The sequence below is a fragment of the Otolemur garnettii genome, unplaced genomic scaffold (assembly GCF_000181295.1).
Source record: "Otolemur garnettii isolate 467f Iridium unplaced genomic scaffold, OtoGar3 scaffold00099, whole genome shotgun sequence".
Lineage (NCBI taxonomy): Eukaryota > Metazoa > Chordata > Mammalia > Primates > Galagidae > Otolemur > Otolemur garnettii.
Genome location: NW_003852494.1, coordinates 5,324,952 through 5,352,125, shown reverse-complemented (window position 1 = coordinate 5,352,125; position 27,174 = coordinate 5,324,952). Strand labels below are relative to the sequence as shown.

At 47.7% G+C, this 27,174-nt stretch overlaps 1 protein-coding gene across 1 annotated transcript in view; it reads right to left on the bottom strand.

The window, feature by feature from the left end:
- The window catches only part of LOC100957552 (acetoacetyl-CoA synthetase), a 46,633-nt gene that overhangs the window by 9,083 nt on the left and 10,376 nt on the right, over nucleotides 1–27,174 (bottom strand). Inside the window, exons 3-11 of the mRNA XM_012809039.2 lie at nucleotides 23,365–23,479; nucleotides 23,070–23,151; nucleotides 19,024–19,171; nucleotides 13,243–13,323; nucleotides 10,351–10,475; nucleotides 6,859–6,923; nucleotides 6,321–6,443; nucleotides 3,861–3,974; nucleotides 2,757–2,882 (exon numbers count right to left, since the gene is read on the bottom strand). Coding sequence (XP_012664493.1) covers nucleotides 2,757–2,882; nucleotides 3,861–3,974; nucleotides 6,321–6,443; nucleotides 6,859–6,923; nucleotides 10,351–10,475; nucleotides 13,243–13,323; nucleotides 19,024–19,171; nucleotides 23,070–23,151; nucleotides 23,365–23,479 — 979 coding nt within the window. The remainder of the gene's footprint in view (nucleotides 1–2,756; nucleotides 2,883–3,860; nucleotides 3,975–6,320; nucleotides 6,444–6,858; nucleotides 6,924–10,350; nucleotides 10,476–13,242; nucleotides 13,324–19,023; nucleotides 19,172–23,069; nucleotides 23,152–23,364; nucleotides 23,480–27,174) is intronic.

The window sequence follows — 27,174 nt, the reverse complement described above, 5'->3', positions numbered from 1 at the left end:
ACACTTCTCCAATGCATGGCTGGGCCTTCCGCAGGAGTGAAGGCCGGGTGGCCTGTCTGCAGGGTCCCCAGGAGGCAAACAGCACGAGATCAGCCACGAGCTATTTATTCTGAAGCAAAAGAGCACTGCGGGCCTCCAGGTCTTTCTTCCCAGCTAAAGCATGAAACTAATTCTTTCTCATTGGACTTTGAAAAGATTCACTGACATAAACAAGGAAAAGAATCCATCCCTAGGCTTGCATATGACCTACCAAGTTTCTCCAGAAGCATATCTGTATGGCTACCCAGCACATCAATATGGCTATTCAGTAAACCAGGTTCCTGCATAGAGGCCCTGGAGACAGGACAGCTGCAGAGCCTGTCCCTCTGCCTGGGAATCCCATTTCATTTGGAACTTCAGTGCCAGGATGAACATATAGTCTGTTTTTTGTGCAGTCAGGTCTCCCCTGGGTTTGATGAAAATTTCTGAGTTTTCTGGGCCGTTTGTAGTACCCTGCCCTGATTACTCAGGCCCTAGAAGTGCAGAAGAAAAGGAAGATGCTAATGCACCCTAAGGAATTTTTTTTGGTGAAGACATTCCCCCTGAAACACTCTGACCCCTTGCCACACCAGGCCATGCGGAGGAACCCACAAGGAACTGCTGGCTTCTGTGCTGCTGTGTAGGAAACTGTACTGACAAGACCATGCCACAAATGCAAAATCTTCCTCCCTATAACAGAATTAACCAGTTTAGCTCATTCTGATTCCTCAAAACAGTGGCGTCAGCTCCGAGTCACCTGGCAGCTGAGGCAAAAGTGGAAATACAGTAGGTGCAGATGACCACAGATGACAACGGACCAAGCTTGTTTGGAATTTGTCATCTGCAATGATCTAAGTCTTTCTTAAGTCTGCTTTTATTTTCAATATTTATAGGTTTTTAAAAATAACAAAAGCCAAAAAGAAAGCCAAAATGGCTCATAACTCCATCACTTGTGTAACCCCTTATTCACACATTCATTCAGCATTTATTCACATAATCACACATGTTTTTGTCAAAATTTTCACACAAGGGATACTATGCCCTCTGTTCTGAACTCTCATTTTTCATTTAATAATTTCTTGGCTCTCTTTCCATACCAGCATATGGCCTGTTTATATTTTCACCTGGCATCATTTTTTAAGGCAATGATGCCCATAAATCTACTCCCTGTTGCAGGAAGGAAGACTTCGTTTTTGTTGCTTCGCTTAATCATCAATCTGTTTCCCACACAGTCCAAGAATCCCTCGCTCAGGGCTGTGCTTGAGGAAACAGTCTAAGTTCAACCTATGTTCACCTTGTCCATGACCAATAGCTTCAGAACTATTATATTATCTATCTTTATAATTCCATATTTGTTCATATCTCTCCTACTTGCTCCCGGAAAATATTTGAGGAAGCCACCTGTAAAACTTCAAGATAGGATTATTTAAGGAGAATAAAAACTTTGCCTAGGGGTAAGAGGACTTCTACAACAAAGCAAGGCTTTCAGCTCTGAGTTTCCTGGCAGCCAAGGCAAAAATGGAAATACAAACGGTCATAAGGTATTTGTTTTCTCCAAGAAGAAATATCAGAATTTCATGAAGAATATGATTTATTCTAAAATTAATCCTGAGAGGCATTTATCACATGAACCCTTCTGCATGTGACAAAAACCCTTTTCAAAGAGCAAAGCTGTGGAAGATAAAGGGATGTCATGTCTTAGATGGACCCTCAAGAGCAGGTTCTAATCCTTTTGGCCTCCCTTCCTAACACAGAAGCCCCTGCTTCCTTCAGAGTCATAGTGAAGAGTAGTTCTCTATGAACACACTTGCTTTTCTGCACAAGTCTGCCTGGATATCTGTATGCTGGCAGGAGCCAAGGTGGGGCTTAAGTGCAGCAGGGATCTGACAGAGGCTGAACCACACCTAGGGAAACACCCCACACTCCTGCCTGGCAGGCGCTATCCCAGGTACAAAGGCCTTGACATATGACATACAAACAGGCAAGGCCAAGTAGAGAAATGTGACGGATCCATGGCAAACTCTACCACTAATGGTCACTTGCCACTTTCTGATTCTCCACATGTGGTTTATACAAAATTAAATTACCTTTCTAGAGACTGCAGAAAGCAAGTAGTTAGTATAAATAACTCCAGAACAGAAGGCTTGCTAAATTATGAATTATATAGCAGCAACAACTCGAGGTTGCTTATGAAATAAGATAAGAGGGAGGCAGGAACCAGAGCTTTAAATAAAAGACTTCCCCGCTTTGGGGCAAGGCACCCCTCAAAAGATGACAGGCGAGGGTGTCAGTCTGTGTGAGAATGACGTGTCTGGTTATGAGTCGTCCCACTGTGAGAATACTCTTCCTCTAACGTGCCCATGGGGACTGGAGGGGACCTGAGCTGGGCACCTCTTCCCCACCCTCCTCCTCGCAGAATAGGCAGACATCACCCTCCCACAGGCAAATGCTGGCTCATGCCAGCTCCCAGCATCAGGGGTCGGGACTGAGGGGTTCTGGGCACAGAGGGTGGCTGAGAGTCAACTAAACCCAGATGACGGTTTCAGAGGATGGCTTCAGACTGAAGATGACAAGATACTGATCAAAATTTCATGACCACCCCACTGGCACAGTGAGCCGTGAGCAGCTTCTCCAGGCTTTGTGGGGGGTGAGGTTGGGGGGAGAGGAAGGGTCGGGGGAGGGGGCGGTGGCAGACAGAATTAGACATGGAAAGCTCCGTCTGCATCTCATCAACCTACCTGGGAATTTGGAGAAATACGCCTTCCTGTACTTGCTGCCATTCTCGTCGTTCCAGAAGTGCGTGGGCTGGCACGGAATCGGCTTTGTACACACCAGCTCACCGCTCTCCCCCCAGACGGCCTTTCCTGGTGTGAAAGGACAAAAATTAAGCCCAGGACACACTGGCCCTGCTCCCTCATGCAGTGTGTTCTCCCAAGTGGGTACTTGTGTGGTATTTCAGACACATGCAAGGTACAGAGAAATCTACACCCACAGCCCTCCAAAAGGAATCTCCTCCTATACACCCCCCTAAAATCTCTCCCTTGAATGTAGCGCCCTGTTATTCCCACACATGCATCCCTGGCAGTGTGTGTCTTTATCTGGCATATCTTTAAACTCCATAGTGGTGCCATGTTACACGTATTCAGCATCTTGCTTTGTTCCATCAAGGCATTACCTAGACAATTCATTCAGGCGGCCATGTGTCTGTCACTCTGGTCACTTTCTACAAGTGATCAGAGATCTTGTTCCTCCTGAGGATGGGCACTTATATTGTTCCCCGTCATGTTTTCTGTTACAAATTAAGGGGCCACAAACATTCTTGCCTATATGACCTTGTTCACAAGATGTGCAGGTATTTCTCCCCGGGTGGGAGTACTAGACCACAGGGCACATACATGTCTCCCAAACTGCTTCCTAGAGCAATTGAACTGAGTCCTTCAGGCCCCCACACGAGAGCAGGCAGAGGACAGGCCACAGAGGCCAGCAAGAGAGGAGTGGAGGGTGTCCTTGCCCACGACTAGGCTCTTAGCAGTGGTGAGCTGACCATTGTGCATTTGTCTAGCACCAAGGTCAAGAACCACCTGCCTGTCCACCATTCCTGGACACACAGCTCTCCAACTGTGCTCCTGCCCAAGACCGTCTTCTCAGGGGCTAAGGACAGGCAGCCCCTAGAGGGTGAAACCAGGCTGAGGGGAAAGGATATCACACTGTAAGTGACAGGAGCTACCCCCTCTGACAGGGCTGCTTTAAAGGACTATCCCCAAGCAATGTCACATATCCCAGCACTTCCCAGCTGCTCCTCACACCCAGTCACAGAAAAGAAAGGTCAGCAAAGCCATCACCTTCCTCACTCCATGCCTCCACAGCCATGCCCAGGTTCCGGGCCTGAATCTCCCCTTTGTACACAGGGACACAAGGATTCTGGCCCATGAAGCAGGAGATGATGTCGGTGCCACCTGTGAGCAAGGGCAAAAGAAGAGTCAAAATTCAGAAGACCAAGACAAATTGCTGATTTCTTTTTTTTATTAGTGAACAACAAAGGAAAAAGAGCCCAAAAGAACAAATACCTGCTACTCTCCCCAGATAAATACTAGGGGGAAAAAAGTCAGATTTTTTTTAAGGGAGAAATGGAAGAGATGACTTAGAAATCAGCATGACACCCCCCGCGACCCCCCCCCCCGCCGTGTCTGGTGATTTATGTTTTGACTGAGTTTTCTGCTAGAGGATGCTCTAAATAAATGACTTCCTGTGGTCATGCTGAAATTCAAGACTCAGGGTCACAGCACATGGGAGCTTTGCCCTGCAGGCACTGCCATAGCAGAGGGTCCTATGGGAGGATGGGTTCCCTGTGGTTTATATTTGCTTAATGGTCAGAGAAACAGAAACCTCCCAGCTGAGGACACCGTGGAACATGACATCTCACGCCAAAGACTGCAGTAGGTGGAAAACAGTGCTGCTTCTGGAGGGAGCTCAGAATGGAGCCAGACTCCGTGGGGGTCCCTCGTGAGGCCGCAACCCCAGACACACAGCTGCTGACAAGCGAGCGCTGACCCAGCACCTGTGCATGGAGGGACTAGTGGTGCTACTCAGCCAGGTGCACCTGCAGGGAGGGCACCGACTCACCGCACTGGTGCGTGGCAAGGTTAGCAAGGCACACCAGGCACTGGGACACTCCACTCACAGAAGCCAGTTGTGCTCAGTGGAAAGAAGTAAGGAGTGTGCTCAGGGAAGTAGCAGAGACACCTTTCCCTAACTTAGTGCCTGGTGTCCGTGCTGCTCTTTGTGCCCATTGTATACCCGGAAAAAAAAACAAAACCACATTTCATATTGGCCAGGCACAAAGGATCATGCCTGTAATCCCAGCACTCTGGGAGGCAAAGGCTGGAGAGTTACTAGAGCTCAGGAGTTCAAGATCAGCCTGAGCAAGAGTGAGACCCCATCTCTACTAAAAATTAGCCAGGCATTATGGTGGGTACCTGTAATCCCAGCTACTTGGAAGGCTGAGGCAGGAGGATTACTTGAGCCTGGGAGTTTGAGGTTGCTGTGAGCTAGGCTGATGCCATGGCACTCTAGCCTAGGTGACAGAGTGAGACTCTGTCTAAAAAAAAAAACCCCACACATTTATAACTATTAATAAAACAAGTTCCTTCCCTAATCAGGCTCTGTATGTATGAATGGTGGGGGGAAGGTGTTAAGATGCGCATAAAATGACTCAAGCTCCAAAAACCAGGAAGGCTTTTCTGGCCTCCACTCTATAATAATTTTGTTTCTTCTATCAGGCAAAGAATCAATATGTGATGTCTTTCCTGTCTCCTCTGGCACCTCATGTCACTGACTGATGTATCCCATGAAAATGAATGAATCAAGTTTGTTTCTACCACCATCAAGGTCTGACTGGCCTCCCAGGCCCCATAAGAGGCATAAGCACTCTGCTCCCGCCAAGACTTCAGGGATGCTGAGCGGATGGGGCTCTTGCTGGTCCTGTTCAGGGTCAGGACTGGGATGAACAGGATAGCAGCAAGAAGACAGACCGGCTCGGCGCCTATAGCTCAACCGGCTAAGGCGCCAGCCACGTACACCTAAGGTGGCGGGTTCGAATCCCCAGCCCGGACCCGCCAAACAACAATGACGGCAGCAACCAAAAAATAGCCAGGCGTTGTGGCGGGCGCCTGTGGTCCCAGCTACTTGGGAGGCGGAGGGGGGAGACTCTCTTGAGCCCAGGAGTTGGAGGTTGCTGTGAGCTGTAATGCCACGGCACTCTAACCAGGGGGACAGCTTGAGGCTCTGTCTCAAAAAAATAAAAAAAAATAAAAAAAATAAAAAAAAAGAAGACAGACCAAGATCCTAACAGATATGGCTGCCCAGAGATGGGCTGGGCCAAAGCCAACCCCTCCCTGCCAGCCAAGCACCCCCAGAAGTCTCCAGAGGCCACACTGTCCTTTGCCATAGCCCAGCCCTCTTGTGTAAAATAAAGAAAGTAGGATCTACCAGGATGGGCTTTGGGGGGATTTAAGATCCTAATCAATTGAGGGGTGTGTGTGTGTGTGTGTCCCAACAGCAATGATTCAGTATCTGCTAACTACATGGTCACTGAGACTTTACAGGACATTACTACCTCGAGTAATGAGAATTGCTTGTGCATAGGGACATGACTTGCTGACTGCCCTTGGGACATGTGCAAACACACCGACTTGCTGGGTCAGAGGGTACACACACTTACAGGGGCCCCGCCTGGTTTCAGAGGGAGGGAGGGCTAGGGGGGACTGTCCTCTTCACTCCAGGACACAGAGCAAGAGCCACACCTGAGATGGAGCCCAGGAGGACACTGCTCTTTATGCATCTGTAGACGTATTCGTAGCTCTGGGCTTTCAGCGGAGATCCAGTAGACAGGATCATGCGCAGCGTCTGTAGACTGTGGGTTTCCACTAGGGTGAAGAATTGCCAAAAGGTTAGAACTAAATCCAAAGCCATACGGTCATTTGCAAGCAAGAAATAGTCATACAGGGTGGCACCTATAGCTCAGTAGGTAGGGCGCTGGCCACATGCACCAAAGCTGGTGGGTTCGAACCCGGCCGAGGCCAGCTAAAATAATGACAACTGTAACAAAAAATAGCAGGGCATTGTAGCGGGTGCTTGTAGTCCCAGCTACTTGGGAGGCCCGAGGCAAGAGAATTGCTTAAGCCCAAGAATGTGAGGTTGCTGTGAGCTGTGATGCCATGGCACTCTACTGAGGGCGACATAGTGAGACTCAGTCTCAAAAAAAAAAAAAAGAAAAGAAAAGAAATAGTCATACAGTGGATTTAATTTGCAGGGAACGTGTACCTGAAGCAGCACACTCACCTGGCTTCATGTCTTTCTCTTCGAGCACGGACAGCCACTTGGCCCCTGTTCCGAGGATGGTGATGCTAAGTGCGGATAGGAAAGAAAACACCAGAGACCTTCAAGGTTCTTGCATATTCCACACAGCAGAGCTTTCTGAAATTGGTGATTTATTTCAGATAAATTTGCAAAATCCAAGATTTACAGCATTTTTCTGGATTGAACCAATAATATTTATCTGAGAGTGAATCACAGCACCTGAGTGTACCTCAAAGGCACAACCTAACAAGCATTTCACCCCGATTCCAACATGCAGAGCACCCTTGGCTTTATTTAAAACCATCATCCACTTGTGAACCCATTCTCTTCCCAGCTGCAGAGTATTCTTGGGGGGGGGGTCAAAGGAGGCCATAAAAATCAAGACACTCTCAAATTCTAACCTCATACATTCATTTTCCAACACGGATGAGAGGGCTACAGAATTCTCAATTCGTTAAAACCAGGTGCCATACTTCAAATTCTCCACCAATCCCCTTTCCTTAAGTGAGTTCATATTTTTATGCAACTTAGAAAATCGCAGCTCTTCTTTTCTCGAACATTCAGAATCTGCAGTCCTTTATCCCCGTGTTTGCACTCAGAGAGCAACACATTATGCAGAGGATAAATCACCGTGTTCTCAAGGGGAGCGTTATCTAATATGCTTTCCTTTCCCCAGATTTCTTCTAGCCAGGCAGCCCTTAACATGAAACCTCCATCTTCCCAGCTAAAGAATGTTTTCTCTCGGATACACAGCAGGCCACAAAATCAAGATTCTTCTGTGTCACCCTGCACACTCAAGTGCAGAGATTCATTATGGGAGGTGAGCCTGCCATGCCGTGTGCTGTCTGACCTAGGAGGCAAAGTCACACACAACATTCAGGGGTTCAGGGCCGGCTGAGCATGGCTAAGCCAACAGCAGGGTGGGTTTCCCTCAGAGCGAGGAGGTGGGTTACCATGGTCCTTCTACCTCCTGTGCCTTCATTCTTACTTCATCAGAACCACCTGCCACCACTAATCCCATGGGCACCTCTTGGGTCACTGTACCCTAGAGATGGCTGGGGGGTTTAAAGGAGGTAGGGCATGGGGAGCAGGCACCTCCCACCACACCACCAGGCTTATAAACTCAGAGTCTTAGTAACTACTTCAACATCATCTCTGGGGATGAAGGTGTCACCAGGACCAGAGACCTCGTGACTCTGATGGTGACCACCCACCTGGGACAGCACTGACCGCCTCCAGCTATGGGGTCAGACCTATCCAACCACCAGCCACCCCCAAACAACAGGCAGGCTTTATTAGGCTCATCTCCACCCACCTGCTAAAACACTCAAAGGCTCCCTGTGGCTCCAGAGAGCGTGTAAGCACAGGTGAGACTGCAAACCCTGATCATGGTGAGGTGTCGCCAGAACTCGGTGGTGGTGTCCCCAGGCTGGTGAGTCACAGCCCTGCTTGACTGAAGAAACAACAGAATCCCCCAGCCATCTCCAGGGCTTGCATAAGATGATTTAAAAATGTGACATCTTAGCTCATGTAAGATGTAAGCATGGGACCCAAATGGGTGCTCCGTGCTGTGTCTTTTTTTAGCAAGTACCATGGGGAGTCACTGCGTTGAACATGAGACAGGGTCACAACCTTGAACTGTTGGGACCCTGTGTCCTGGCAGGTACCTGGAGCCCTGCAAGGAGCCAGAAGTGGACTAGCCCCACAGATGGTGCCTCCAGGGCACCCACGCACCTGTGGGTGATGGCCGCCTGAGGCTTCCCCTGCTCTTGTCCCACAATTTGCTGTCCATGTGGGCACCACACTGACCTTTCCAGCATGAGCTGGAGCATGTCCCTGCCCCAGTTCAGACTGTTTGATAGTGTCTGCTTCACTGGGGGGAACTCCACCCTCCAGCAGGCCCAGAGTTCCTTGCCCCTGTGACTCCTGCTCCAGTAGCACACGGATGTCTCACACTCAGTACCAGAAGCCTGGCTGGGAGATGTGAAGGATAAAGACTCCAAGCCACCCGAGTTGCCAGGAAACACTCTTGTTAGGAAATAACCTTCCTCACCAACATGCTGAGCTAAATGTCAGGTTTTAAATATTCAGGCCACACAAACACGTATATAAAACATTAATGGCCAAGGATTTAAACCATTCACGTCTCCTCCTGTCACTACCACAAATGGATTCAAACATGGAGGAACCAGGGCATCTCAGAGCATGGTCACTTCCTGGTAATGCTGTCATTAACTTGATGGGGACCAAAATCATGGTGACCAGGAAGTGCCAACAGTCAAGATTAATCTATCAGCAAAGTGCTGATGGAACAGTGTCTTCTAATGGTTTCTCACAATAACAATGAGGGGGCCAGGCATGGTGGCTCAGGCCTATAGTCCTAGCACTCTGGGAGGCCAAAGTGAATGGATAGCATGAGCTCACGAGTTCGAGACTAGCCAGAGCAAAAGCAAGACCTCGTCTCTACAAAAACTAGATAAACTGAGGCAAGAAGATCACTTGAGCCCAAGATTTGGAGGTTGCTGTGAGCGATGATGCCATGGCACTCTACCAAAGGCAACAGCTTGAGACTGTCTCAAAAAAAAAAAAAAAAAAAAAAAAGACAATGAGAGGAATGAGGGGCCTCTGGACCATTCCCTGTTTTCACAGCTCTCAGGGAGTGGGAGGGGTACCCACCCCCAAACCACCCACCCAGGAAAGAAGCATCAACAGAACACAGGGAGGCAGCAACACCCTTCGGAGGCCAGGGGAAGAGTCTTGGGGTACCCTGATGATGAACTGAGGACACAGGTGACCACCAGCCTCAAGGACAAGCAAGGCTATATGTATCCCCACTGTACGTTCAGCCTTTATACACTTGATTCTCCAGTTCAATGAACCCTGGGTCAAACAGTCCTTATGCTGACCCTTATTCCTTCTCTGTTTTATGTTTTTGTTTGTTTTTTGGAGACAGGGTCGTGCTCTGTCAGCCAGGCAGGAATGCAATGGTGTGATCACAGCTCACTGCAGCCTTGATCTCCTGGATTCAAGTGACCCTCCTGCCTCAGCCTCCTGAATAGCTGAGACTACGGGTATCTCATACAGCAAAACACGGCATGACCTTAAATATATAAAATTATTACTAACAAATGATTTTAAAAATAAGTAAAATTTTTTAAATAAAAATACATTTTTAAAAGTAAAGAAATGAGATCATATCCCTTCTTCTGATGCCCTGTGATCTTTCAGAGTTTATTTGCTGACCCCGGGGCCAGCTCCTCAGTCTGCAAGGAAGAATCCTGGCTCCTCCTTGAGAACCTCGCCTCTGCTTCTGGCATCCCCCAGGTCCGCCCTTTGAGGGGACATCCAGAACAGTGAAACATCCCAAAGGTGGCATGGTGACAGTGACAGAAGGCTGTGGTGGCTCTGCATCTGATCCTGATGCCAGCCTGGCCCCGTCCTTTGTCCTGAGCATGGTGGCATCATGGTACTTACCCTATCCTGTCAACCAGGTCCCAGAGCACATTGGGCGTCGGGACCAGTGGGGAGCCGTCATACAGGACGAGGGACGCACCCGTAGCAAGCACAGACACCGTCCAGTTCCACATCATCCAGCCGACCTGCAACAGAGAGAAGGAGCACAGTGTAAGCGGGGCTCAGGGCCAGCTCCCCTTGATTCCGATGCTCAGCCTCTTGTGTCCCTAAAAAAAAAAAAACACCACCTAAAATTCAGCTACAGTTTGGTGCTAACTGCCCAGTTCAAGTGCACAACACTTTAGCCCAGCAATTCCATGGCAAGAATTGATCATACAGACGTATTCACCCATATGCTTGAAGACATGTCAAAGAATGTCAGCTGCAGCCCTGTCGGGATAACAAGAGGCCAAAACGCCTGTTCACGCCAGAATGGACACAAGTGGCATGCACACAGTACTGAACACTGCACAGTTCATTACTGAGCCCACATGAAACACTGCGGACAGCATGTGGTACCTAGCAACAGTCAGAAATCCGGCATCGTGCAGCCATTAAGAAGAAAGCGGTCTGGGCTGATCCAAGTGGTCTCCCAGACACCTTCTTAAGTGCGAAACAAGTGTGAAACAAGGACAGCAGAGCATGTGCAGCGTGACCCTGTTAGTCTGAAGGAAAGGATGCACACACACCACGCGCACACACAGAAAGACCTAGCAGGGCACTGGTTGGTGCCATCAGAAGACGTGGGTAACACTGACAGATGTGGGTGCCTCTGCCCTGCAGACACCAACCTTTCACCACATATTCTATTGCTCCTGCTTCAAATGTTTACCATATGCAAATGAATTTAAATTGATTTAAATTTTACTTGAAAATGTTTAATTAATTTTTTTTTTTTGCAATTTTTGGCCAAGGCTGGGTTTGAACCTGCCACCTCTGGCATATGGGGCCAGTGCCCTACTCCTTTGAGCCACAGGCATCACCTAATTAATATAATTTTTTTTTAAAGCCAAGAAGGTGCAGACACATTCCAGCAAGATTCTTGACCCTAGAGGATAAAAAGGGGACCCTGACCCCACCACATGAGCAAGAAGGACCCAAGAGCATTGAGGCATCCAGGGCCTCACCCCATACCCCGAGATCAGAATCTCAGAAGATGGGGCCGGGCAGCCATGTGAGGAAGCACCCCACCTGGGTCTCATACAACCCTGGATCACAGGTCACAGACAGTAAAATCTAACAGGCAGCCAGAACAGAGTGCCAAGCAAGCAGGTGACCTATGCATAAGTGATGTGGTTTGGTCAGGAATCCACCCTTCCTTGCCATCCTCACCTAAGGGCTATCCCCAACCTGAATGGACTATGATGATCAAAATCCGATATTCCCCAAGATTCCCCTGCACCTGCTTCCCCATCAGCACTGTACACAAACACAGAGGGAACAGCAAGCGCAGGCAAAAGTGAAAATGTAGTTGAACTGCCTTTTTTTTTTTTTTTTTTTTACAGTTTTCGGACAGGGCTAGGTTTGAACCCAGCGCCTCTGGCATATGGGGTCAGCGCCCTACTCCTTTAAGCCACAGTTGCCGCCCTAGAACTGCTTTTTTAACAGGTTTTTTTTTTGTTTGTTTGTTTTTTGTTTTTGAGACAGCCTCAAGCTGTCCCCCTGGGTAGAGTGCAGTGGCATCACAGCTCACAGCAACCTCCAACTCCTGGTCTCAAGCAATTCTCCTGCCTCCGCCTCCCAAGTAGCTGGGACTACAGGCACCCACCACAATGCCCAGCTATGTTTTGGTTGCAGCCGGCATTGTTGTTTGACAGGCCTGGGCTGGATTCGAACCCACCAGCTCAGGTGTATGTGGCTGGCACCTTAGCCGCTTGAGCTATAGGCGCCAAGCCTTTTAACAGATTTTAATGTGCTTGTTAAATTTATTTTATTAAGGAACTATTCCATGGTAAAGAAACCAATGTCTAGGAGGCCCAAACAACACAGACTTCCTGGCCACCTCGATGTCTGACACAGCTGTTCAAGGTCAGGTCAGTCAGGGACATAGTACTGGCCTGGCCCAGGTCTAGGGGACACTTGAAACAACTGCCACTACTTGCTCCATAGAAAAATCTGCCCACCAATCCTCTGTGGGCAGGACGCTTCCAGTAAAACTGAAATGCCTTGAAGAAAATCGCTCCAAATGTTTGAGTGCTTCCCATTCTGTGTTTCCTCTCATTACAAACCCCTGCCATTTCAAACTGCTGTGCCCTAGGGAGGTTGCTGAGTCCTGCACCACTAGAGCTGCAGGGGGCTTGCTGCAATTCAATCACCACACCGTGCTGATGCTGCCCCACTGGGCTCCCAGCCTCAGGGCCCCACTGGTGGTGGCAGGACAGGTATTGTTAGGAAAAGGGTGGTGCAAGCAAAAGTAACCTAAATCATTTGCCCATGCCTCATAACCCCCAGCAGGGCACAGAAAGCATAAAATTACCAGCCATAGTCACACACTAAGAGCCACCCAGGGTCCCCTCCTGTGGCTGTGTGTGGAGGTTGAGCGGGGGACCCTTGGGCATCAACCTCATGGGTGGAGAATGTCTCCAGCATTCTGCTTCCTTTAAAGCTCAGCACAAAAGGGTGATCTAGCTAGATTGTTCCAGAACCTCTTGATATTCGCAATCTTGGAAAAAGCTGATTTTGAATTCTCCTTTAAGGTGAAACACACTTCCTTTAACTTGTCCTAAATGTTCACCTTTCAGCATTTGACAAGGACAGGAGTCCCTCCAGCACTTGAATACAAGCCCAGGTTTAATGACGTGCTGTGTTGGTGCGGGGCAGCAGGGAACAAGCCCATCTCCATTCTGGCCCTGCAGCCTGGGTGATGCCCAGCAGGGGACCCGTCCAGCTCGTGCACCCTCAGGAAGCCCTTACCGTGGTGTAGCACAGGAGCACATCGCTGCTAGACATGTCGCCGTGAAGCAGGTGTTCCTTCAGATGCTGGATGAGGGTGCCCTGGGGAGGGGAGACACACGGGTGAAGCAGGCTGCTCTCTATAAAGTGCAGGGACAAAGGCACAGGCACACATGGACACTCTTGGGAAGAAGCCCAAGAAAATCTCTTTTCTCTCCTGAAGGAAGCAGACTTTGGAGTCCGCTGCCCCACCTTGGTGAGTGATGCCCCCCGCCACTCTGCTGCCTGACACCCAAGTGCAGCTCACGACCCAGAGAAAAACCCTGGCTCGCTCCTGCCTGCCACAAGCTCTCAATGCCCAAGCCAATCCAGGCAGAAGAGAAGTGACCCTTACTGAGAGCAAAAGAAGGGGGCTTGGGGCAAACAACACACCCATCTGCAGGCCTCAGGACAGAGCTTGGACCGCAGGGACGCCTCAACCCAAGGGCAGCACCCATCCCCACTCCAAGCTAAGAAGCCTAATCAAAATGCCTACCCCTGAGCCCGCCCCTACACTTTCTATAACTTTCTATTTTTACTGTTTAATGAGGAATATATTGGCATGGTCCAAACCTCTAAGCAGGGGTATCCATCCTGTGGCTTGAGGACCACATGCTAATCATGTGAGGATTTTTTTTGTTGTTTATCTGTGGCATCAGATATCATGAAAAATATGTATGGAGTTTTCTGGTTTTGTTTGTTTGTTTGTTTTTTAGACAGTCTCACTTGGTCACCCTTGGTAGAGTGCTATGGCATCTTAGCTCACAGCAACCTCAAACTCTTGAGTTTAAGTGATCCTCTTGCCTCAGCTTCCCAAGTAGCTGAGACTACAGGTACTCACCACAACCCCTGGCTATTTTTTAAAGAGGGGTCTCACTCTGGCTCAAGCTGTGAGCTCAGGCAATCTACCCACCTCGGCCTCCCAAGTGCTGGGATTACAGGTGTGAGCCACCACTCCAGGCAAGTTTTCCTGTCTTTACAATGGATCTCACACAAGATCCTGAGGACAGGCAGGGATTAGGTCAGCGACTAAAGTCCCCAGGGGGGCAGCTGCTACCTCCTGCACTAGGGGAGACAATCCTTTCCTCTGCCTACATCCCCCCCTCCCCCGCCGTTCTGTGAGGGTCAGGGGCATCCTCCTCCACCCTGGGCACTCACAGGCTTCCAGAGGCTGTCCCCTGGCATGCTGTTTTCACGAGAGTGAGTGGGGAACAATCTGGGGATGACCATGTTTCAGGAATTCTTTCTGAAACCAAATCTTTACACAATGAATCCATTTAAAGGGCAAAGCAGTCTCTGACTACGTGAACCTGTGGCAAATCCCCCCTCCCATTTTCTTTTTACTTAAAATCAGCATTTAATCTAAACGTGTGCCTTCACCTACACGGTCTGCTGGAAGCAGGCAGATCTGTAAGCCCACATTTGCACATTTGCTCCTTACCCTCATTTTCTCAGATGGCACAAAACAAACGAGGCTTAGCTTCGCTCTCAAGAATTTCTCCGCATGAATCTTAACAATTCACATCAATAGTCTTCCCCTTAATTCTTACATATTTATGGCCAAGTCTGAATGCTTTCCCTCAGGGTAAGGAATCTTAAATGACATGGTTTCCTGGGTCTCAAGCAAGAAAGTAATTTAATTTAAAAGAAGGGACAGGGAAGCTGTTTTCTGAGACCTTTCATGGATTTAGAAAACACAAACCAACAACCCAGTAACACTACCCTCCACCCCAATAAACCCAGGGAACCATAAGCGACCCGATGGTGGCCTAATTCACTTTGCTGTTTTTAAGTTTGTTGTCAAGATAACTCTTGAAAATGAGCAAGATGCTTAGTCACTTCTCTGGAGAAGCAAGAACCCAGTTAAGATAGAATAAATATAATTTTTCCTGATTTTCCCACACTCCAAATATACCAGGCACGATCATTTTATGAGCAAACTACATTATATCTAATACATTTTTATGTTCCTCTCCTTAAAAAAATGACATTCACTATGCAAAAAGCACTAAAAATAAAAGTACAGTTATACATTTCAATTTTCCCTAAGATGTCTTGTTTGGCCACATACACCCTGTCCTTGTCTGCAAAGCTTCTAAAAATGCTCATCTCTGGGGCTCATGAACAGGCCTGTGGCCAGGTGACCAGGGCCACCCCTCCACAGGGACAAACAAATTCTAAGCACACCTTAGATGTTGAACATGCCCCAACCTTGATTTTATAAAATAGGATGGTATGAACAACAAAGACCACTCACTGCCTACAAAAAGACAACAAAGGCCAGGCATGGTGGCTCTCGTCAGTAATCCCAGCACTTTAGGAGGCTGAGGAGGGTGGATCATCTGAGCTCAGGAGTTCAAGACCAGCCTGAGCAAGACCCTATCTCTAATAAAAGAAAACACAGCCAGGCATTGTGGCAGGCACCTATAGTCCCAACTACTTGGAATGCTGGGGCAGGAGAATCTCTTAAGCCAAGGAGTATAAGGTTGCTGTGAGCTATGATGATGCCACCGCATTATAGCTGGAGTGACCAAAAAAAAGACCCTGTCTCAAAAATAAAAATACAAAGGCAACTTAGTCCAGCCAGTGTCACTTCTAGAAATAAAGCCTCTGCCACTCCACCTCCCTTTGTCTCTCCCTCCCTCCCCTGTGGGGGTTCTTAAGGAACCCCCACCCCAATGCCTGGGATTAACATGCTCTGTGCCTGCAGTTCTGTTTCCCAGCCTGCAACTGGACCTTCAGTGTATCCAAAGCCAGGTAATAACGGGGCCATGTTAACACCTTTCCACATTCTGATGAGAACACTCCATACAAAGTACTATAGGGCTTTAAAATGATTCCACTGTAAATGTTTCCTTTTTGTGGAAGGGATTCAAACTGTTTCTAGGTATAGAGAACCATCTGTAAAAGCTAAATGAGCTAGAATGAGAGAAATGGGATATTCCATTTCCAAATACCACCATCTTATCAAGGAAAACATAGCGAACTGTTTGTGAACATGAGTTTTCTCCACTTGGATAATTCTCTTCTTCTGAGTTAGGGGCAAAAAGGTAGCGATTACAAGTTTGGACCAAAATAACTGCAGGTTTTTCTCCTCCCTACAGGCTAAGCCAATGTGAGAAAAACTAGGAAATTAGATACAGAGAGAGCTGAAGAGCAGGAAAGCCCCAAGCAATGTGAGGAGAGCCTGGGGGGAGCCAGGATTCTCGATCTCCTGAATAGTCTGAGTCCGAGGTAAGGATTTAACCTGAGTCGGAAAGAGGCTTTCTCATCAACTTCAGGAGCAGAGGAGGATTAGAGAAAATAAGACCCGACAGCAGTTATTAAAGTACCAAATTCACCCAGAAATTTTATTTCTGAAGAGTGACCTAGTGGAACCACAAGAATGGAATCAACTGACACTGTGTGCCCTCTGCTGTGATGTGCTGAGAAGGACACAATATCTCTTCCATGGTGTTCCTGCCCAAACTGCACATGGTCCTAACCATGAAGAAACATTGGACCAACCCAACAAGAGCCATTCTGCAAAGACACGAACCTGGACCCTTCAAAAACATCAATGTCATGAAAGACAGGGCAGCACCTGTGGCTCAAAGGAGTAGGGCGCCAGCCCCATATGCCAGAGGTGGCAGGATCAAACCCAGCCCTGGCCAAAAACTGCAAAAAAAAAAAAAAAGAAAGACAAAAAGAAAGGCCAAGGAATTGCTCCAGATCAGAAGAGATTAAAGAAGTCAGGTGTGGGGGAGGGTTCACACCTGTAATCCCAGCACCTTGGGAGGCCAGAGGAGAACTGCCTGAATAAGAGTGAGACCCTGCCTCTACAAAAAATAGAAAAATCAGCTGGGAACAGTGGTGTGCACCTGTAATCAGCTATTTTGGAGACTGAGGCAGGAGGATCACTTGAACTCAGGAGTTTGAGGTTGCAGTGAGCTCTGATGATGCCACTGCACCCCAGCCTGCATGACAGAGTGAGACTTTGTCTCAAACAAAAAAAAAAAAAAGAGAGAGAGAGAGAGAGAGAAAGATTAAAAATAACTGATGCAATGTAGCCTGAACCGCTAGGACATTGTCAGAAGACAAGCAACACTGGAATATGAGTGTACATTAGACAACAGTGTTGCATCCACGTCAACTTTCCGGAACTTGATGAGTGTACTACACTTTTATAAGGGAATGTTCTGGGAGATGTGAGCTGAAATATTCAGGGGTAGAAGATCATTGTAGCTGCAACTCACTCTCACTTGGTTTAGCAAAAAGCAAAACAATGTGAGAGAGAAAGCAAAATGTTAAGAACAGATGTTGCAGATGTTAGAAAGAGCACATTAGCAATGGATGAATCTAGCTGGTGAGTGCTGTGGAGCTGGCCGTACTATTCTTAAAAGTTTTCTACGGTTCTATAGGTACTTTATTTTTTCAGAAATAAAAAGTTAAAAAAAATTACTGTTCTATACATATAAAATCTGCTTAGTAGTTATGTATCATTTCAGGTACTTTAATAAAGTTAGACCTTGGATGAAATAAGGAAAATGAAAGGCAAGCATTATGGGCTCGATTATGTCCTCCCCCCCAAATTCATGTGTTGAAACTCTAATCCCCAGAATCTCAGAATGTGGTCATATTTGAATATAGGACCTTCACAAATGTGATTAAGATAAAATGAAGCCATTAGGAAAGTCCTTGATCCAATCTGACTGGTGTTCTTATAAAAGGAGGAAATCTGGACATACACAGAGACACCAGGGGTGCCCCATGAAAGATCAAGGGAGGACACAGTATGCAGGCAGCCATCTACCAGTCTAGGAGAGAGGCCTCAGAAGAAACCACCCTGCCCACACCTTGATATTGACCCTCCAGCCTCCAGAACTGAAAAAAGAAACTGCTGTTGTTTAAACCAGGCATTCTGTGGTATTCTGCCACGGCAGCAGCCCAGGGAGCCTGACCAGCACCATAACCTCCTTCTCATGAGGTCACACGTGAGCTCACGATGCCCCAGCACATCTGCACCCGCACCACGGAGCAACTGCTTCAGGGAACGACACTCGCACCTCTCATGTCCCCACGCACCGATACTTTCTACTCTCCACTCTTCTGATTCATTCTTTTTTTTTTTTTTAACATATACATGTGTTTATTAGGTTTCCACTTTTTGCCTTCGCAAAATTAAAAAGGCTTAAAACTTAATAACAATAACAATGTTTAAGATAAGGACTAGAAACAAAAAGCTTGTAAAGAACGAATGAAGATAAATACATTCAGAAAAGAAATCAGATGATTGCTACATCAAAATATTAAGCAATAAGAATGACAATGCAACGAAAATAACATTCACACTGTCAAATCAGAGTATGTCTATTATAGAATGCTTTGACTCTGAAGTCCAGGATGATGACTCCATACTGATTCATTCTTTTTATTTTTTCTTTGCGGTTTTTGGTCTCATTTTGTTATTATTTCTATAATTCATTCTTTTTAAAACACATGTGGGGCCCACAGGCTGAGTTCAGAATCCCCTAAGGGTCATGACCTGCAGGGGGTAAGTCGCTGGCTCAGCTGGTGCACATCCTGACCTGGTGACACAGTCACAGTGTGCTATGCAGGTGGCCTCTACACCTGTCAAGTCCCCAGAACAGCAGCTCTCTATCCACCTGGACCCCACTCTAGAGCTCCACGCACCCACTCAGAGAGAAGGAACCTCAGGTGACATGGATGCCACCACCACTAACAACTGGGAGAGGACAGTGATGGGAGACCCGGCAGACCTACCCCGGCAGAGTGCACCATGCACTTGGGCGCGCCTGTGGTGCCGGACGAGAACATGATGAAGAGTGGGTGACTGAAGGACAGCTGCTCGAACTCCAGCTGTGGAGCTTGGTCACCAGAGCCACCAGCAAGAAAGTCATCCAGAAACATGCTGTGGGCAAAAACACGAGGGAAACAAGAAGTGAACATTCTGGAATGCTGCACTAGATGTGCATGTGTCCTCCCTCCAACTTCTACCAAGTGAAAGCCTGGATTTCTGGGGGACACTGGCATGCTCTGGAAGATTCCTAGAACAAAGGGAGGAAGTCAAATCTCAGGAACTCAAGCTAATGGAAGGAAAACTCACTGAGTGAAGACTCCAAGTGCTTTATCTGGCACAAACACTGCAGAAGGCGGCTTTGGAAATAGTGTTTGAGTCCTCTGAGCCCAGGTCCTTTGTTCCCCATTCATCACCTGATTAGCAAACCCCTTGTTTCCAGTGATTACCCAAAGGGAAGTACTAGCCAAGTGGGTCTGAATTAGGATGCTTCCCTCCTAGGCGCAGGGAGGGGGCAGGTGCTGGATTAATGAGCCATTCCCGCACATGTGGGCCAATGTCCCCAAACCATCAGTCAATCATGGAGACCTGCTAGGTAAATATCGTGTGTTACCATCAATTCACTATATCCTGAGGTTCACAATAACAAGACACAAATATTTGCCCAAGCTAAAATTAATCTCAGCTATTGGCTGTCACCTAAGAAATCTGCCCAGCCTCACCCCAAAACATAAAGCACCCATCTAGGGGCCAATGACCAAAGGGCCCATGTAAACAGGAGATTTGTCTTCTGAGTTAAAAACAGCAGCAGAAGCCAAAAGCCATCTTAGGAAGGGCGGTTTTTCTATTTTGAGATCAGCAGACACACCAATCCCCAAACACTGGCCCTATACCGATTTTTGACAAATGGAACTTTCTTTCAAGGAAGAAGGGGGGGATTAAAGTCAGCCTGTAGCAATTGGCTGAAGATAATTGCCCTGAAATACAAATGCACACATACTACAATGAAGAATTTCGCAGTCTTGCATGGAAAGGCCTTAAAGATGAGGGATTTTCCTGAGGGAGACACTGTGGAGTAAACAGGGGCATCCAAAACAATCCAACCCTGAGTGATAAACAAACAAAGGCGTCTGCTCCAGCGTGTCAGGAAAATTGCTCACTGGGGAACTTCACAGCCAATGAAAGCCCCACTCACCCCCACCTCCAACATGAATCCCACATATGGGAAGTGCCCGAACTAATCGGATACTTCACACAGAGAAAAATCTTTTCTTTCAAATGGTCTATCAATCACAGTAAATAACTGTTCTGGTATTGCTCTTCTAAAAATGTAAAGCCCAAAGAGTGGCTCTCGCCCTCCAGCTCCCTGCAGACAGACAGGCACAAACTCAGTTTTGGTTTATCCGTGGCATCCGGCAATCAAAAGAGGAACAGCGGCCAGCTGTGGAGGCTCACGCCTGTAATCCTAGCACTCTAGGAGGCCCAGGTGGGTGGACTGCCTGAGCTCAGGAGTTTGAGATGAGCCTCACTAAAGCAAGAACTCATCTCTACTAAAAGTAAAAAAACTAGCCAGGTGTTGTGGCAGGCGCCTGTGGTTCCAACTACTCCGGAGCCTGAGGCAAGAGGAGTGCTTAAACCCAAAGGTTTGAGGTTGCTGTGAACTATGATGATGCTATGGCACTCTACCTAGGGAGGCAGAGTGAGACTCTGTTCAAAAAAAAAAAAAAAAAAGGGGCCACACACAGTGGCTCAGGTGGCTCTGGGAGGCCAAGGTGTGTGGGTGGCCAAGGTGTTGAGCTAACAAGTTCAAGACCATCCTGAGCAAGAGCAAGGATGGTCTCATCTCTAAAATGTAGCTAGACATTGTGGCAGATGCCTATGATCCCAGCTACTTGAGAGACTGAGGCAAGATGATTGCTTGAGATGATTGTTTGAGCTCAGGAGTTAGTTTGTGGTTGCTGTAAGCCATGAAGCCACCGCACTCTACTGGGGGTAAGAAAGTGAAACTCTGTCTCAAAAAAAAAAAAGACTCTGTGCCTATGACTCAAGCAGCTAAGGCATCAGCCACATACACCTGAGCTGGCGGTCGAATCCAGCCCAGCCCACCAAACAACAATGACAGCTGCAACCAAAAAATAGCTGGGCGTTGTGGCGGGTGCCTACTTGGGAGGAGGAGGCAGGAGAATCGCTTGAGCCCAGGAGTTGGAGGTTGCTGTGAGCTGTGATGCCACAGCACTCTACCCAGGGCGACAGCTTGAGGCTCTGTCTCAAAAAAAAAAAAAAAAAAGAACAGCAGTGGCAGCCTGCTTCCTAGGACTTACTGAGGGAGCTCTTGCATGATCTAAGGCTAAGTGAAGTAGCTAATGTTATTCCACTGGATCAATTCAGAGAAACAAAAGCCAGGCTGCCATGGACTCGGCAGACCTCGTTTTACTTCCTTCTGCAGTTATGGGCTCCATCGGTTAAAGCCAAGGAGCTAAATCCAAGGTTGCACAACCTAAGACCAGGGCTCTGTCGGCAGCATTCCCATAGACCACAGGGACAAGCACCTGGGCCTGCCTTTGGAGGCTCCACATTGCCCTGACTCGGATAGTCTGGGGGACAGAGCCTAGCACAGCCTCACCATGACAGACAGTTCTGCTGAGAGTGCCTGCATGCACTCTGCTCCACATCAGCCTATGTAATCCTCATAGACAGCTCATGAGGGAAGCACCATCCCCACTGGACAGATGGAAAAGCCAAGGCACAGAGGTCAGTCACTTACACAGGGTCACGCAGCTGAGATCTGAACCCAGTGAGTCTGCCTCTAGAGACTGAGGCCCTCACCAAACCACCACTTCGCTTGCAGCAGCCTTCATCCCCTGGAATTCCTACACATGCAGCTGTCCCTACAACTCACAGGCCCCAGAGAGAACCAACAAGGTCCTGCTCCCAACTCCTGAGCACTTCCTCCTTCTCCTACTCAATAGGCATAGCTGTGCCCACTGGGCCTCCCTGCAGGTGTGTCTCTCCTCCCTAACTATTTTACAAGCCCTGGAAGTCAGGACGTAATGCCTTGTACCTCTCAGCGCCCCCAGAGAGCATCCTGATATATGATAAGAATAAGCAATATGTCAACTACAACTACCACGGGTCTGAATGAAAAGGCCTCTGCAATCTCCTCCCGTCTTCTACCTCTGTCCCCCATGTGAGCACAAGGATGCCCTGCCATGTCTCTACAGTTCCTTCTCACTAGGCTATTCTCAGTGGCCCAGGCCAGAAACTAAAGTCAAAGCTTACCCTACGAGGGTAAACACCTGATCCCTAAACCCTCTCCCTCTCTGCTTCGAGAAAGATCAAAGGGGGCTCGGTGCCCATAGTGCAGTGGTATGGTGCCAGCCATTTACACTGAGACTGGTGGTTCGAACCCAGACCATGCCTGCAACAAAAAACAGCCAGGTATTGTGGTGGGTGCTTGTAGTCCCAGCTACTAGGAGGCTGAGGCAAGAGAATCATTTGAGCCCAGGAGTTTGAGATTGCTATGAGCTGTAACACCATGGCTCTCCACCAAGAGTGAAATAGACTCTGTCTCAAAAAAAAAAAAAGAAAGATCAAAGGAGAATAATGCCACTCATTCCCTCCCAGCCCTGGGAAATGCAGGCTGGGGGCCTCAGGTGCTCCACCTACAAAATGATTATTTTAACTAAAACCTCCTCTGCTTCTAAAATGCTATGACCAACTCCAAGTGGGAAGATCCAGGGAGACCTGCTTCTCAGTTGGGTTTTGAGTATGGTCTATACCAGGCATCCTCCAACTATGGCCCGCGGGCCACATGCAGCCCTCCTAGTACATTTATCCAGCCCGCCAGATATTTTTGCTGCCGCTGCCTGTCCTGCTTAGCAGCCAACTCGTCCCAGGGCCCGCAGTCCTGCCCTCCAAAGGTCTGAGGGACAGTGAACTGGCCCCCTGTTTAAAAAGTTTGAGGACCCCTGACACCCCAGACCTGTGTATTAGAGTATGGCTGGCTCCTTACCTATTTGGAATCTTGGAAATGTCAATCTTCTCTCTGCAGGTGATGTAAGGAATCACCACCACTTTTTTCAAGTCTGGCAGTCCTAAAAAGTAAGGGAGGACAAAACACAAGGTTACAAGACAAAGATTGTGGCTTATTTTTTAAGTGGCTAATTTTTTTTTTAAGACAAAATGTAATAAGATCTAGCCTGGGGACTACCCCCGGTTTTTGAAGCTTGCAGCTTCCAAAGACCCAAGCCCACAGACACACACATACACTCACACGCATGCCAGCTCAAAGTGGAAGGGCCACACACCTTTAACCACCTGCTGCAGCTTCTCCAGGTGGCGGTGCTCTTTGCTGTTATAGATAACAGCCTCCACAGAGAAGATCAGCTTTGGTTGAATTTGAGAAAACCGGTCCAGGACACCCTGAAAAGGGGAAGAAAAGTCATCACTGATCATCCAAAAGGCAAAACCTTCAGTGGCACTGGGCACAGTGGCTTATACCTGTAATCCTAGCACTCTGAGAGGCCGAGGCAGCCAGATTGCCTGAGCTCAGGAGTTTGAGACCAAGCTGAGCATGAGTGAGACCTCATCTCTAAAAAACCAGGAGGGCGTAGTGGTGCATGCCTGTAGTCCTAGTACTCAGGAGGCTGAAGCAGGAGGATTGCCTGAGCCAAAAAGTTTGAGGTTGCTGTGAGCTATGAAACCATTGCACTCTACCAAGGGCAACAAAGTAAGATGCTGTCTCCAAAAAAAAACTTTCAGTGGCCCATGGGACCATCATGTACAAGCCACATCCCTGTTTCCCCAGCACCCATGGCCAATAAAGAAAGTCAATGAAAGCACAACCTCCATGTGATAAACTACCAGCATTCCAAGGAAGACATTAATATCAATAAATACCGAAAGGATTTTCAGGCATGTACTGAAATGGGAGAACACAGGGCGCATATTTGCAGTACCAAAAAGATTCCCCATTTAAAAAAAGAACCTTTTAACATGGCTCTCTAGTATACATGAAAGGTTCATCTTCCAAAACACTAACTATAGCATTACACAGTGGTCCCCTATTTTGGTTCTTTAAATGTTCAATTAAAAAAGAATCTAAATCCTCTAAACGCTACATTTTTGCCAACCAAATGCATAAACCTTGCACATATCCACTAGTTAATGAGCCCATCTTACACGCAGGCTCACCACACTCAGGTGTCTGTCTACACTGCACCCAGAATCCGCCATCCCACCAAGGGCACCTCTTTCCTAAAAGAAGGGATTGCTCCCACCTAGGTCAAGGGGCTTGTTTCTGGAACTGAGGTGAGCTGACAAGGGTGGCTTCATGACACACCTTGAAGCTCCCTGAGTGCTAGTCCAGAGCTAACAGATTAAAGCCGCCTAAAATCAGGTCTCTGTTCATCTCCCCTCTGGGCCATTGCAAGTTCAGAACACAGGAAGGGATTTTTATCCACAAAGAAGGCCAATTCCCTTATAAAGGTTCGAGATCGGCTTGGCACCTGTAGCTCAACCGGCTAAGGCGCCAGCCACGTACACCTAAGGTGGCGGGTTTGAATCCAGCCCGGACCCACCAAACAACAATGACGGCTGCAACCAAAAAATAGCCGGGCGTTGTGGCGGGCACCTGTGGTCCCAGCTACTTGGGAGGCGGAGGCAGGAGACTCGCTTGAGCCCAGGAGTTGGAGGTTGCTGTGAGCTGTAATGCCACGGCTCTCTACCTAGGGGTACAGCTTGAGGCTCTGTCTCAAAAAATAAATAAATAAATAAATAAAGGTTCGAGATCAATGCCTGGGCTACTCCAGGGGTGCATAGGGTGATATGAGAACCTCCTTGTAATGACTCACAGAGCAGGGGTGGGTGTTGTTAGAGCCACCCAAGGTGGGACTATTAAGCTAATTAAGCTCATTAGAGTAACTAATTAGCTGGGTTTGTTTTCAGAGCTCCCAGGTGACTCTTAGCTGGGGAGGAGAAGCCCCCACTCAGCAGGAGCCTAAGGGGCAGCAGCATCCGCACCACCACCTGAGCCCCACCACCACCCCCAGGCCTAATGAACTGGAAACTCTGTGGGGGTGCGGAAGGGGGCTCAGCAATCTGTTTTCACCAGCCCTCCAGATGGCCCTGATCTATGATAAAATTTCTGAATCTCTGCGCTAAAAAGCTCAAGGATTGAGAGTTTACTTTCAACGCTGTCCAATTTTCCAAACCAGAAGCTGTGCTAACGGAAGAGTAGGGGGGAGGAAGCATTTTCTATTCCATGTACTGGGTGCCAGGCACAGTGCCAGTGAAGCAACAGACATGGTTCCTCCTTTCTGGAATACACAAGCTATCAGAAACACAGGAGGAAAACAATTATAAATGTTATTGTTTTCCACTTCCAATTGTTTCCAGAGAACTATATTCACAGCTTAGGAAGCCAGGGGAAAGAAAAGAAAAGAAGGAAGGAATTCAGGCCATAATGAAAACCGAAATCTTTTTGCCCAATAAAATAAAATCCTTGGCAAATCTGATCAACAAAAAAGATAACACTGATCAGGCACAGTGGCTCATGCCTGTAATTCTAGCACTTTGGGAGATGAGGCAGGAGGATCACGTGAGCCCAGGAGTTTCAGGTTGCAGTGAGCTATGATCATGTCGCTGCACTAAAGCCTGGGAGACAGAGCAAGAACTTGTCTAAAAAACAAAAAATGATTTGAGAACTGGTGCAAGCCCTGAAGAGAGAAAGGCCTCCTAATACAGACACCATGGTGAGTAGCACTGTAGGGCAGGGCCACAAAATCTCCCTAAACTAAAGGAGATAGACACCATCACAGAAGGCAGGAAAGGACAGAAAATACACAAACCAGAAAAGGTTACAGACCAATGTTACTTACCACAGTGACAGACTGAAGGGGTGGGGTGGGGAAATGGCATGATCGTCTCAGACGTATTTGACAAAATGTGACACTTTTTTGTCCAAAAAGCTTTCATAAGCTGGAAACTGGAGGAAAAATTTACTCATTGACAAAAGGTATACTGATGGCACATATCACGTGCGGTAAAGGATGGGGATCCCAGTGAGACAAGAGCACAGTCCCCAGGACCTCCCTCTGCCAAGGCGATGGGTGGAAGTTAGAAATGGCCTGGCTTAGTGAAGACCATGGGGACAGCTGTGTGGAAAAATCCATGAAAATGACTAGAAAAACCATTAGAACGAATCAAAGTTAGGCAAAATGGCCACATCCAAACTCAATACAGAAGAGTAAATAGCACTGTTCCACACCAGCAAGACAGTTTGAAAAGTTAATAAGGAAAAGGGAACAAAATAAAACGTGAGAGCAAATCACTACAGAATTTTTTTGAGACAGTCTCACTTTGTTGCTCTTGGTAGAATGTCACGGCATCACGGTTACAGCAACCTCAAACTCTTGGGCTCAAGCCATCCTGCTACCTCAGCCTCCTGAGTAGCTGGGACTACAGGCATATGCCACCATTCTCCACTGATTTAAAAAATTATTTTGAGGCTGGGCACAGTGGCTCACACCTATAATCATAGCTCTCTGGGAGGCCGAGGAGGCCTTGAGCTCTCCTTGAGCTCAGGATTCAAGACCAGCCTGAGCAAGAGCAAGACCTTGTCTCTAAAAATAGCCAGGTGTTGTGGTGGGCACCTGTAGTCCCAGCTACTTGGGATGTTTGTTGATGTTTGTGACATCTGATGTGTTCTGTTCTATAACCATGACCATTACTCCACTTTGTGTCACAAGCTGGAAGCTGCATTTTATGGACTTGATTAACTGAGTCATAACCAAAACTCTTTGCTTGCTTCAGGGCCCTTTTTAACTATCTTGCCTGGGAACCAGAAAAATAGCAGGTAGCAATTATGGCTAAAAAGAGAAGGAAAATGGGCCCAAGTGGCCACTAAGGTAATCTGTGACCAATGAGAAGTACGATACCTAGGACCTCAGGGGATCAATGAAAACTTTGTAGGTTAAAGCAATAACTGAGAAAATGACATGAAGGCTGTGTTGACCAGTTGATGGAAGTATTTCAGATTGCATGTGAAAACCCCACACTGTACCCTAGAAGTTCATTAATGTACATAGTTACCGTTCAATAAAAAAAAGAAAAAAAAA